This window comes from Motacilla alba, chromosome 7 (genome assembly GCF_015832195.1).
Source record: "Motacilla alba alba isolate MOTALB_02 chromosome 7, Motacilla_alba_V1.0_pri, whole genome shotgun sequence".
NCBI lineage: Eukaryota > Metazoa > Chordata > Aves > Passeriformes > Motacillidae > Motacilla > Motacilla alba.
In genome coordinates this window covers 11,158,461-11,171,578 of record NC_052022.1, presented here as the reverse complement: position 1 = coordinate 11,171,578, position 13,118 = coordinate 11,158,461, and the positions used below count along the sequence as shown (strand labels likewise).

The window sequence follows — 13,118 nt, the reverse complement described above, 5'->3', positions numbered from 1 at the left end:
ACTGCTAAAGAGCAGACATTAAATTTTAAACTACTGTGTATATCTCCAGTCTTCATGCCAGTCCTTCAGCACCAGCAGTGCTTTAGTCATCCTGTTAGCATGGCTTTTCTGTTACATCAGGTTATACAAGATTGTTAAAAGTGAGCAGTGAGGAAACAGTGAACAACACTGGGCAAAACTAACTTCTAAGTTGGTTTTTTCTGTGCTTATTATATTGGAATGAATTTGGGGTTTACGTGTCTTTTGAAGGACTATTCAGCTGCTTTCATTCAACCATAGAAGCAATGAATGAACTATCTAAAACTGCTATATGATCTATTAAATCGCATTAATTGTACGTTAAAATACGAAGTGGGAATAGGAAAAATGTCCTCAGATGTGTTTCTGGATAGGCTCAAAGGTGAGCTAGCTTGCTTTGAATTTTTAAGGTAAATAAAAAGAGAGGTTATAAAGAAAGTGATGGTATTGCAGCTTCTCCCTCTGGGGCTCTTTTGGTAAGACACAGTCCCACTTCCCCCCAGTGTTTGTACAGTGTATTGTGTAATGCAAATATGATCTCAGAGGAGCAGCTAAAGCAGCTGTAATATTAAGGGTGAATAATTGTGTAGTCCCATGCCCTGTAGATGATACTGCACAGAGGAACTTCTGGGGCAAAGAAGAGCTCTCCCCTGGTACGGAATATGACTGACTTCACTGGGAAGCTTCTGACTCTTGCTGTAATTGTTTGTTGTGTGATGTAGGAGCTGAATCTGCATATAAAGGGTTGCTTGAAGCTTGATAATTGTGCAGCTTTAGACATTTAGTTACTACAGACCTATTGTGGGCTGTACTTTCAATAATTGTATTTAGAGGCAGCGAAAACAACTCATCCCTTGTCACTGGGTTTTCTTCTCTTTTGTTTTTGGAGACTTTTTTTTTGTTTGTTTGTGGGAGTAAATAGTTGGCAAAATGCTTAATCCTGTGTGTTCATCCTGGAGCAGGCTGGCACTCAGGAGGTGTGAGTACAGCTGGGTGGTTAGTCTGCTAAGTGACCTATTCAGGGTATTAAAAAATAGCAGTTCCCTTAAGGACACTTATCACACACAATGATGCTGTTCTGCACCCAAGCTGATGTGCTGTTAGACCCTGCCTGAGGGTTGTGTTGTAAAAATGTTGCTGTTGAACAGAAATCCAAACAGCAACTGGCTTCGCAGGTGAAATATAAAATTTTAGTTGACAGTGCTCCATTTGGGAGTTTTATAACCATTAGATTCCGTGTTCGAAGTGTTGTTAACGGTGGACCTGAGATACTGGTAAGGTCAGGATGTAAACAGCAAAGCTGACTTACTCTTAACAATAACCAATGAAACTTAAGAAAACAAACTGGATTTTTCAATAATAAGTATAGTTTACAGTGTCTCCAAGAACCAAGAGGGCTTTTTTAAAATGTGGACAGGTAGATAATTATATCTCTGTTCCCTCGGGTCTTGCATTCTTCCATGCTACCCTTTATCAAAGGCACTTCTTCATTCCTCTGTACATGAAACAATCAACAGTCCATCATTAAACCCACTTATCTTGGGGAGCTGTTCAGTAACAATCTGTCGTGCAAGGGAGTTTTATAAAAGAAAATGGTATCTGCCGTGCTTCAAGAGAAATCCATCATCTGGTTCATTAGGCTTCTAAGCTCTGTTGCCTGCCTAATCTAGGCTTCATCTTGGCCTAGAGAGCCTTTCTTTAGACTTGGTGGTGTAGACTGAAGGTAACTAGCAGATGACCAGGAAATCATGATTTCCTTTATTGTAGACTTACCCTTTGGTGTAAGAACTGTGTGTAAGACTTTCAGGATGTGTGCGAGCTGGTGGGCTGACCCAGCAGTGCACCAAGCATGAGAACTGAGATGTTCATAATTTCCCTGTCTTCTTCACCAGGCTGCAGTTTTATTACTTCAAAATAAAGCAACATAGCATAACTTTACCATTGTAGCCACTGACCTTTTCTCCTTGGACACCAAGGTGATCTGTCACATCCTTGCAACTCCCACACTCCTTCATGGCTTCAGGTCCTTTGGCAGTCTTCTACATGAGCTGCTTCTTGCAGAATTATTACACCATCAACAGAGGTCAGCCATCCCCTCTGGGCCCTTTTTGTGGGACTTTCTTAGGAACTTGATTCTTCCTTCTCATTTGGAGGGTTCCTCCTTCTGACAGATTGTAACAATTAGTTGATGTCTCATTATCTCCTGATACCAACTCTCTCAACCTGCAGTGGGAGACAACAGATTGGTCATGGTTTGGGAGCTAAGCCCAAATCTTTTAACAGTCTATCACACACTGTGACAAGTGTAGTTTGAATTTCCATGAGAAAATGTGTGGTGCCCTATCTCAGTTTCTTGGGTGAAGCAAATCTGACTTGTTTTTATTTCCCCAGTTCAGGATATTCCACAAAATTCAATGGAAAAAAATTTCTCATACAAGTAAATGGTTGATAAGTCTTAAAACCCGCATTAAAAAAATGTGTCGTGATTTTTGTTGTGAAGTAATAAGATACTTTTAGCCAGTTACATGGCTTTTATATTTTCTAGGGACTATGAAAGCAATTTTGAAATTTCGTATCAGGGGTTTTATGCATCATTATTGCTTTAATGGCACTTTCATCAACAACACCATCCAGTAATGGAAGCTGCTCAGAATGTGCCTGATGTTAATAGGCACTGTCCAAGTTACTCTGAAAACGATGACTGACTTTGATGGGGCTCCCCTCTGAACCAGCTTGTCTTACAGATTCTAGTGGCATTAAGTTTCTGAAAAAAACAGAAGAAAAAATCAATTCACATTCCAGCAGAATGATTCAACAGAGAGGCTAATTCTGATATCCTGTCATTGCTGATAGGATGGAAAACAGTGTGGGTTCAACAGCTGATGGTGTGACAGACAGCACATTTTTCTACTTTCAGTGGACCAATTGCAAAATTGCAAAAGCTGTGCACAAGTGGCTGGAGCCATGAAAAGTGGAGCTGCTGCTGAAGATGTGTGTTTGGAATGGCTTTAGCCAGCACGAGGTATTGCTGGGCAAGGGGGCAGAACAACACCTGTGATCAGTATCTCTGTCACTGCCAGGCTCCCTTTCTCCAGGTCACCTTCCTTGTTGTGAAGGGGAGGAGGCTCTGTCCCTGGAGCTTGTCATCATGCAGAGCTGTTACTGTAGGATTGGTACTAGGGGTTGGACATGGCACAGAGCAGCTATCCCACATCACAGTCTGTCTTGTTGCTTGAGTGACAGAAAACACACCACAGAAAATGCTGCTCAAGTAAAGGACAAAGTTCTCCCTCAAAAATAGCTCATTAATGAAGTTGAGGTCCAGATAGTCAAAGATTTTGAATATGCAGCAAGTGTTATTTCAGAACACAGCATTCAGACTTGTTTCCTCTTAGCAACCTACAATAAGGCTCTGTAGGGTCCATGCAAAATTCCGTGTTATTTTATTCAAAAAATGTTGAAATGGCTTTCACATGGATAGTGAAAATCACTATAGTGAAAATCACTATTTCACATGGATAGGATTAAATAGCATCAAATGCCAAGGTGATACAAGATAGACTAGGATAAGAGTATGTCATTCTTAAAAAAGGAAAAAAGTGGTCAGGAAGACAGTAGCATTCAGAGAAATATAAGTACTGTATAGAAGAGCTGAAAGTTTGAGTGTTGTTTTTCTTTGCATTAAAAGATAAATCTGACACGAATTATATTGAAAGCAGAGGATATGTTCATGGGAGGGAAATGTGTTATTCAAGAAGAGGATGTGTGAAAAAGAACAGTGCAAAAAACACAGGCTGCTGTGTTGTGTGTGCAGCATCTAAGGGAGTAAAACAGCGTAAGCTGCAAACTTACAAATGTTTTGGAGAGTAATTGAATCTCTCTCTCCCTCTTGGTTTTTGTAACTGTGTGCTATCAAATTGCCACTGCTTGCCAAGGAACTGGTACTGATCAGGATCAATTTTATGTAAATTGTTTGAGACCAGAGGGAGCCATGTTTCGGGTTACACGGATATCCCATGGGATAACTGACCTTGGAATCACCGTAAAATCTCTTCAGTTTAAAATATCAGTGTTTCAGATTCCAAAGTATATTTTCTTTCCCATTTGAAACATTTTTGAGGAAAACCTGGATGTCTCTTAGCAAGGATTTCACATTTGCTTTCAGTTATGGTGAGTGGGGGAAATTGTTGGTTAAATTCCTGTTTAGCTCTATACATTGAAGATGATGATACAGCTTTGACTGTTTCACCTTCACTGAATACTAAAGGTTGAATAATTGGGGGGAAGAGCAAAAATGTTGACTATGTAGAGTAGAGTGTTATATCTGTCTCTGGTTTCTTCCAGTTCAAATTGTCAAAATTTTCCACTCCTGCTACTGTATCTGCCTCATTTCCAGAGCTTTCCTTGCCTTTCACCAAAATAAAGAGAATTAAAACAGGCTTGGTTCTTTTTGATCTTTTAAGTGCAGTTCAAGAGGGATGAATCTCTGATTTTATTTTTGAAATAAGCTTTTAATCTTTTAAATTAGTGCTTATTATTCCTAACGTACACTTAGGCTGAGTAGGTTGCCCATGCCAATGCGTGGAAGAATTGCTTGCAGAAATGAGAAACATATGAGCCCAGCATGTTACAGAAATCTTTGAACTATGTGGAGAGACTGGCTTTTTCCTTTATCAGTGCTAAGGTGGTAACATATCAGCCACTAGGAATTCAGTGGCATAGCTGGGTACCTTTCTTGTTTTCCCTGGCTCACTCCTCCTTCAGGCCTTTGCTGATTTTCTTGATGGGCAGAATATAGATTCTAGGGTGTGATTTCCTCTCCTGGCTAATCTTGGTGCAATTTTTAATATAAGCTGAGGCTAATGGCAACATTTTATCTTCACAGCAATTTCCGATTCTTGATGATTGCTTTGGCCTATGCCATACCACTGGGTGTTTTCTCTGGCTGGTCTGGTGTTCTGGATTTGATATTAACACCCATTCATGTAAGCCAGGTAAGTATCCTCTGACTGATAATCAGCAGCTATTTTGTAAGTGGCATGTTTTTGCACTAGCATGCAGTTTTATCAGGTTTTTATGTTTAACATGCTGTTAATACATATGGACCACTTTACTCCCTGAAATTTTAAGCAAAATGAACTGTAGCTTTGGCATTCCAAACTGTCAAAACTCTCCCTGCTGACTCTCCATCAGTGGTGAGTGTTTTCAGAACTGTACATGCCTTTTAACAAAAAGGAAGAAGTAGGTAAAAAAAATGGAGTATTGTTGGCTGCTGCATCTCTAGTGAAAGAAAATAGTGTATGCAAGGTGGAAAAGATGAAGTGGGGAGAAGATGATTTCTAAGCTTTTGATAGAGTATTATAAAAAAACAGAGGACATTACTCAGATTGCATAAGGAGAGGTCAGTCACATTTAGGGCATAGACTACTTAGTCTTACTTTCTTGTGGTGAATTTATTTCCTTTCCCAGAAAAAAGCCTTGCACTTCAGATTATTGTAGAGAGCTGTTGTTAGCAGTTTGGAGCTCCTGCACAACACTTGTTTTGAAAGTAACATCATCTTATTTTCTGAGCTTTAACACATTTCTCTATGTTTTGTTTTGTGTTTTTTTTCCCTGTCAGGTGGATGCAGGCTGGATTGGATTTTGGTCGATAGTTGGAGGTTGTGTTGTTGGCATAGCAATGGCAAGGTAGGAATAATTACAGGCCCTTCTCCATTTCTTCAACTGTGATTGTCATTTAGTTTATCCTTTTAGGAACAGAACTTGTTTTCTCTCATCTTTCAGAAACTTGAAATGGAAAATTCCTTTTGAGGTTATAATGTGTTTCTAGTAAAGCAATAATTTCTACCATGTCAGTGGTTGCTGGGGATTGAGAACTCCACATGCATATACCTGAATTTGAAAGTCAGATTCTTGTTCCTGACAATGGCTTCCTGTATGCTGCTTTTAAAGACAGCTCTGGTGAATTCAGCTGCCTGGTATGAGGGAGAACCTCTTGTAGCACATTTGGAAAGCATTGAAGAAATTATTTTCTGTCTCCTTCCATTAACACTTTTGGCCATATTGTTTCCCAGAGGGATATAGGGAATGTAGCACAGGCAGCCTACCCATAATAACATTATGTTCCTCCACAGAGAAATTACTCTGGGCCCATTTTGGGCAGGTTGCTGGATTCCTACATAGCCTATTTTCTGCTGTATCCTATGGGCTACAGTATGGGTGTCTGTATGCTTTTTGTAAATCCAGACACAGCTGTCTCTGGCCATCATGAAAGCTGATGACATGGGGAGTGGAACAGCAAGAAATGGATTGCCCTTCCAAAAGGCTGCTGTTTCTCATTCACTGAGGTCCCCTTTAGGAAGAGGGATGGTGGGAGGGAGAAAAAGTCTTTTAGAAGTTACCTGAGCAGTGAGTTTATTATGTGATTAAAACCAATCACATGTTCCCCTTGCTTTGGGATATCTGAGCACTGTCCTGGCTTCTCTGTGTCCACTCTTTAGACTCCATGAGTAGACATCTGCAATTGTTGCATCATCATGGTGTTGCGGATGGAGAAAGTGATCTTTTTAGGACTTTCTTTTTTTTTTTTCTTTTTGAAACTCTCTTGTTTTCACTTGCTGTGCTTCATGTGAGTACACAATGCATAAAGAAATGTGAGGTTTCACATCCTGACATTTTGCAGGCTGCCTAGCAACTGCAACAGGGAGAGGAAAAAACTCCTGACCTAGGGAAAAGAATCAAGTGCTTCTCTCCCATCCACTCCAGATGCAGGCCAAGGGACTTCATCTAGCCAAACAAAGTTCATGCCCTGATTTCCTCTAAAAAGAGTTGCTTTTGATTAGCCAAGCTCAGATACAATGTTTTCTCTGTAAGAGAATAGATGTTTAAAAGTAACTGCTGCAAATGACACAGATGCCATAGGTTGCATGTTGAAGCGGGTAGACTGCCATTTTCCATCATGAGTTAATCTCTAGTATATTTGCAGCATTTCAATAGTAGAGCTTAGAAGCTCACTTTACTGGGAGAGAATGCAGACTCTACTGCAGACTCTATGTCAACATGCAAATCTCAGTCTTTATGGTAAATTAATTTCTTTAATATACTGCTTGGGTTTAGTTTCAGGAAATACAGGCAGTCCCTTTAACTGCTTCAAAATTGATTTCAAACCTTGTTGAATACCTGTATTTTGTAGCATTTAGTAAATTTAAGAAATACCAACAGTCTGTCTCCAAATATGTCTTTCTAACTTGGGCGATGCACAGTTCAGATGGGAGGGTTTGCATACAGAAAGGGAGGGAGGAGGTGATTTGTCACTTCTGATGGATGACTCTCCCTCCTAGGCCTATTCAGCATTTATCTGTGTAGGGTTGAATCAATGACGAGTCTGACTGTAATCTGCTGAAAGTTGTAATTAGGAAAATTAAGTAATGATTCTTGTCAAAGCTGACAAGTTGATATATTTCAGTGTCAGAACTGTGATTTGCCAAGCAAGCAGCTCTCTCCCTTAACCACCTCTCAAGAAGCTGTTAGTTTTAGGGTGGATTTTTTTTCCTTTTTTTTAACTTCTGCTAATTTGTTAAAGCAAAATTGGTGCATCTTAGGAATTTGCTCCTTCCATTTTTATCAATGCAGATTCTATAATTTAGAATTTTTAACAACCTGAGCCTTGCCCTGGAGCATTAGGTCCTGTACATCACAGTAGGTGTTAAATCGTCTGTGTTTAAAGTAATGCCCAGTTTGGAAATTTGTATATCTATCTTGTTTTCAAAATGCTGCAAGTTCCTCTCAGCATTGTACATCAATCCTTCTACTCTCCACCCACTGCTGTCCTGATAGCCATGAACTTACATGCTTAGTTAATGTGTTTGATGCATTTTTATCATTGAAAAGCCTGGCCTATTTTGGGCAGCTGGTAGGTGCTGTACCCTTTGCTGGCAGCTTTCAAATGCTACTAGTTTGAAAAAAAGCAGTGTCAAAGAGCAGCATTCATAAAATTGCATGGAAACATAAATCTATTCCCTTTTCTCAGGTTTTTAATTTTTTTTTCCCCCACATTTGCCAAGGATCATAGATATTTCTGGGGTTTTGTCCTCTGCAGCTCAGTTTCAGTTCCTGCTTCTAACCTGCAGTGTAGTCAAAATGCTGAAACTTTATGGCATGGTGATAATTTCCTTAGCAACAGACAGTGTTGTGAGCAGTGCAGGTTTGTGATTTTATCTGTAGGATACAACCTAGGGCTGGATCTGCTGGGAGGCTGGAGACTGTTACCAGCAGTAGGCTCAGAGGTGTGTGTCTGGCAAAGTATACACCTCTCTCCTGTTGTGCCTACTTTTTTAGCAGTTGCAGGCAACCCCTTACATGCTAGATGACGTAGAAGGATTTATACAGAACACAGGTTTGAAAAGTGGTACAGGGTCTGAGGATAAAAGTAATTTCTCATATTTTTAGATTGAAGCAAGTATTATGAAGAGTAGACTAGATTTACAGTCTTCTTTATTCTCCTGTAACCAGACAAGAAGCAGAAGTACGTCAATTACCAATTTCAGGCTAGATTGTTATGTCATGTTTTTTCTATTATTTCTATTGCTGGCTGAATCCAATAACTAAATAAACCTTTACTTCAGGGTACATTTTACCCTTTTGGAGTTCTGTGATATCTGAGAGCTCTTTGGAGCACAGTGCTACCGAAACTGGCATCCTTGTGTCAGGAAGAGTGGCAGCTGCTTGGTAAAGATAGGTATTTTCTCCACTCAGCTGTCATGAATGGATTAGATGCATATCAGCCTCCCATCCCCATATATCCTTGGTGGTGGGACAGAAACCAAGGATCCTCTAGAGATCACCCCCAGACCTGTAGTCTGTGAATGTCCCTCCCAGAAGGCTGGTATTTCTCACGTTGTTTCATTGGACAGGATCTACGTCACTGCCCTTGCCTGTAAGGACAGTGATGTTGTCTGCCAGCAGGCAAAGCAGGAGTCTCTGTGGAATAAGCTGGGAGTTTACACTCTGAGATGCTTCTGCAAAGCTTTTAAAATTGCTGATTTTGACCCTAGTGATCCCAGGGAATAATTAAAGAAACTCACTGGCAAACCGGTGAGGCGATCCTGACTCCTCGATTGGATTGTCAGAAAAAAAATCCACCAGTAGCAGCTGACCTCTGGCTATTGGAGATGAATGCATAAGCCACTTGAACACTGCAGTCATAAACTTCTCAGATTATATGCAGCATTGATCTCCCACTACTTCTTATTGAATTACTCACTGCTAAATTCAATGTGGAATTCAGGCATGGGGAGAATCAAAATCCAAGGAAAGAAGTTGGTCTGGGGGAGCAGAGAGTGTTTGAATGCATTACTCCTACATCTCTTACACTGTATTTGGAAGTTCTCCAAATTTTGGCAGCATTTCCTGTTTTATCAAGTAAGCCACAGGGTGTCTGCTTATGGAGTGATCTTTGTCAAGGCAGAGAAGGCAGTTAGCTGGTAGACAGACAATCATGGACCAACCTAGGTGGATTATGCTGCCATTAGCCTAATCAAGGTAGGAGCCTGTCAAGGGGGCAGAAGATACCCTTTAGAAATACATACCTAACTTGTCCATCCCAAAAGCACATCTCCTAAGCAGGAGATTATAGAAAATTACTCATGAGTAAATGACACTGCCTTTTCTAATATATCTTTCCCAGTAGTTAGGTTGACATCCCCTTTGAAAAGAGCAGTTGCACTGATAATTGTGCCGCATAAGCCCTGCTCAAAAGCATTCTGTCTCCATGAAAGAAAAAGGAAAAAAAAAAAAGATGAAAAAAGCAATTGTACCATCAGGTGGTATAAATATCATAATACCCTCTATATAACAGCCAGACTGCCCAAGGACTTGTGGGGCTGTCCTGCCCCAGTCTGTCAGCAGGGTCTGTGTAGAAGAGGAGCAGCACCAAGCTTGTGGTTTCTGGAACTTTTCAACCCAAAAGAGCCACTGGCAGAGTGACCCCCTGTGTAAGGAGTTCCTTCCTTGCCCAAGCGACCACGAGCTTCATCACCAATGCATCCAAGGGTTCAGAAGCTGTTCCTTGTCATCTTCAACTAGGGATTCTTTGGGCTTTTTTGGAGTTTTTCCATTTCCCACAGGAATGAATCTTGACACTTAACTATGTCTTGAATGAAATGCGGCAGCCTCCTCATATGCTAATGGAGCTCTGTGTCTGCCAAGGGAGACTGGCAAATGCTGACAAAACAGTGATGGAAGTAGTGGTGAGATATTGTGTCCAACAAATGCAGAAGGAAAAAAAACTCTCCTCTGGTGTTTTCATTTGATGCCTTGAGAATTGCTTGAGAATTGTTCTGGTTTGGTAGTTACTTTGTGATAGCTAAAAAATCCATGGCTCTTCAGCTTGACTGCTAGAAATATCACTGTTCTATAAAAATACCTTTTTTCTATTTCTGAAAATGAGAAATTACTTTTAAATTGTATTTATAGTCTCCAAAATGTTTAATGAGAATATACTGAATTAATTGTCAAGCATCACATTTAAATAATATGAAAATGGGCATTTGTACTGCTCTGATGTGTGTTTTTATTTTAGATTTGCAGATTTTATCAGGGGCATGCTGAAGTTCATACTGCTGCTGCTTTTATCTGGAGCAACATTAGCATCAACCTGGTTCACTCTCACCTGTCTAACTACTGTCACTCATCTGCCTTTAACCACAGGTATTGACAATGATTTTAATTGCTATTCTTTTTAATTGATATTGCAGGCAAATATTTGCAGTCTTCAATATCTTATAACCTGGTTTGGTATCTTTAGTAATATAATAGTTTTACTGAGACAAAAAAAAACCATTTAGAAAGTCTATTGAGCCTGAAATATCTTCACTGCTTTGAATAACTCAATAAAAAGATTAAAAACTTGAAAAACCCAGTAACAGGAACCCCGAATACACGTTTAAATTTGATTTGGGGACTAAGTTTTTCTGTTTTGAGTCTTTTGGAATAACTGAAGTGAGAAATAAATCAAGAAAAATCAGATGAATGAGAGTAATGTTGCATATAAGAAACAGTGACATGTCTGGGAATTTAGGGGTTTGAAACTTGCATTAGTTATTAGAAACACATGGTGCATTTCAAACCAAGGTGACCCATAGTGTTTTCAGCCATCTAAATCTGTCCCTGCACAGTGCTGTCCTCTTTTCTTGCACCTGCATGCAGGTTCAGGGAACTCTTCCAGCCCAAAATTAACTCAGCCTGCGCCTCAAAAAGACAGGAAAAAAAGCAGTTGGCAGGAGTGAGTGGGGGAAAAGCTCAGAGGTCTAGTTGGGCTGCCAGCAAGCTGTACCCTTAGTTGAAAGCTAGCACTGCTTAGTTCTTAAAAATCTGTCCTTCACCTTATTATCTGCACCAAAGGACTGATCCACCTGTGATTCCAAGACCTTCAACAGAGGAGCAAGTTACAGTAAAACCTGAGCTATCAAGGTTCAAAAATATATTTATTTAGAAAGGAATTCTGTAAATCCATTTTAAATGAAGGGCCATCTCTGTTACAAGCAATCTATGCATTCTAGGAGAAATGAAAACTTTTTTTTTGCTTATTTTAATAAAAGAGTTTGGTGGGGAGAGTAGTATATAGAGTAGTGTTTTACTCAAATTAAGTTTGAGTTTCAGTAAGTGTCCTTGGTGCACTGCAAATGTCACAACTATAAACTAAAGTGGGTACAGAAAATTGAAATACATGATCAATTCAGGAGCAACACCATGTGGATGGATAGGTCAAATTTGTGCTTTATCTTGAAATTTCAATGCTTTCAAAAATTCTGCTTAAATAAAACATAATTTAATCAATAAATAAATCAAATTTCATGATGGCTGTTGTCATACTAAATGACTACACATTTCCATCAAATCTAAAATAAAAGCAATAAAAGATTTCTTCTCGTGCTTGCCTGCTTCATCACTACAAGCTTGCAGTAATGTAAATTTTTACAGTAACTCTATCCTCTGAATTGATGCAACAAACCAAACACATAAATGACCCTTCAAGTCTATGCATAAGAATGAAGCAGAAACGTTTCAAGAGGGGAAAGTCATTACGTACATACTTACCAGTGTTCCAAAACAAAACTGATGGAGCTCTCTCTGATTTTATTTTATTGGGTTTTTTTTTGTAAATAATTTGGCATGCAACATAAGGTCTATAAGAATTCTTATTTTTTATAGCATGTAGTTGCATTGTGCTGGGTTTTTTGGAAAGGTCATCCACTGTCAGGACATAAAAGTAGGTAGGATATTTGATGTTTGATATATACTCTCCTAAACTAGCATGCCTTGATTCAAATGCAGGGACTGGGTTTTACTTTTCATGCAATTACCATTTCTCTTAAAATGGATGGTTCCTTAGATTAAGTTGTAATTATAGATCAGATTTTTCTGTCTGTGCTTTTCTTATAAGTGCCACTGTAAATACTGAACCCTTTTTTTTCAACACAAGCTTGTTTTGAATAGAAGTGCCAGGAATGTGCTGCATTCCTCAAAAATAAAGAAAAAATAGGCAGTCTAAAGCATCAGAGTCTAATGTGCAGCCAGAAAATAAGATCTCTTTTTTCTTCTGTTTAAATTTCATAGATATGCGGTGGGGGAAGGTTCTTATCAGGCTTTTCTCATTAAAGTTCTTAAAAAATAGATGTAATGCGCCTGTTCAATTTAGTTCCTTGTACACAGAAAAGCAGTGCTATATCTTTATGAAATATGCTGTTATGGATGAAAACACACAAGCCATTTAAGCTAATTTATAGGACTTCATGCTAGATTATTCCTCAGTGTAATGATGCAACGTGATGATGACCTCTGCATTCACAGTAATTGGGAGAAACGGTACATTTGAATTGATTTGGATGAACTTCTTTTTATTCTTCTCCTTTTAATTAAAAGTTTGAGATGTAGAGTGTATTGGAGTACAAATCCAGGAGGTCAGATGCAGGCTGTGGGCTGGCAGTGTGGGCTGGCAGCTTTTGGAAGCGATTAGTGGTAGCTGGTACATGTGGAAGTCACTCTGCATATCAGTGGGCAAGTGTTGACAGTGGACTGCCAAGTAGTTATTCTCTGTGTGT

The 13,118-nt window shown here is 39.4% G+C and overlaps 1 protein-coding gene across 1 annotated transcript in view; it reads left to right on the top strand.

The window, feature by feature from the left end:
- Positions 1–13,118, top strand: part of SLC49A4 (solute carrier family 49 member 4) — a 65,488-nt gene that overhangs the window by 39,128 nt on the left and 13,242 nt on the right. Inside the window, exons 5-7 of the mRNA XM_038141858.1 lie at positions 4,904–5,012; positions 5,639–5,706; positions 10,598–10,725. Of these exons, the coding sequence (XP_037997786.1) occupies positions 4,904–5,012; positions 5,639–5,706; positions 10,598–10,725 (305 nt within the window). The remainder of the gene's footprint in view (positions 1–4,903; positions 5,013–5,638; positions 5,707–10,597; positions 10,726–13,118) is intronic.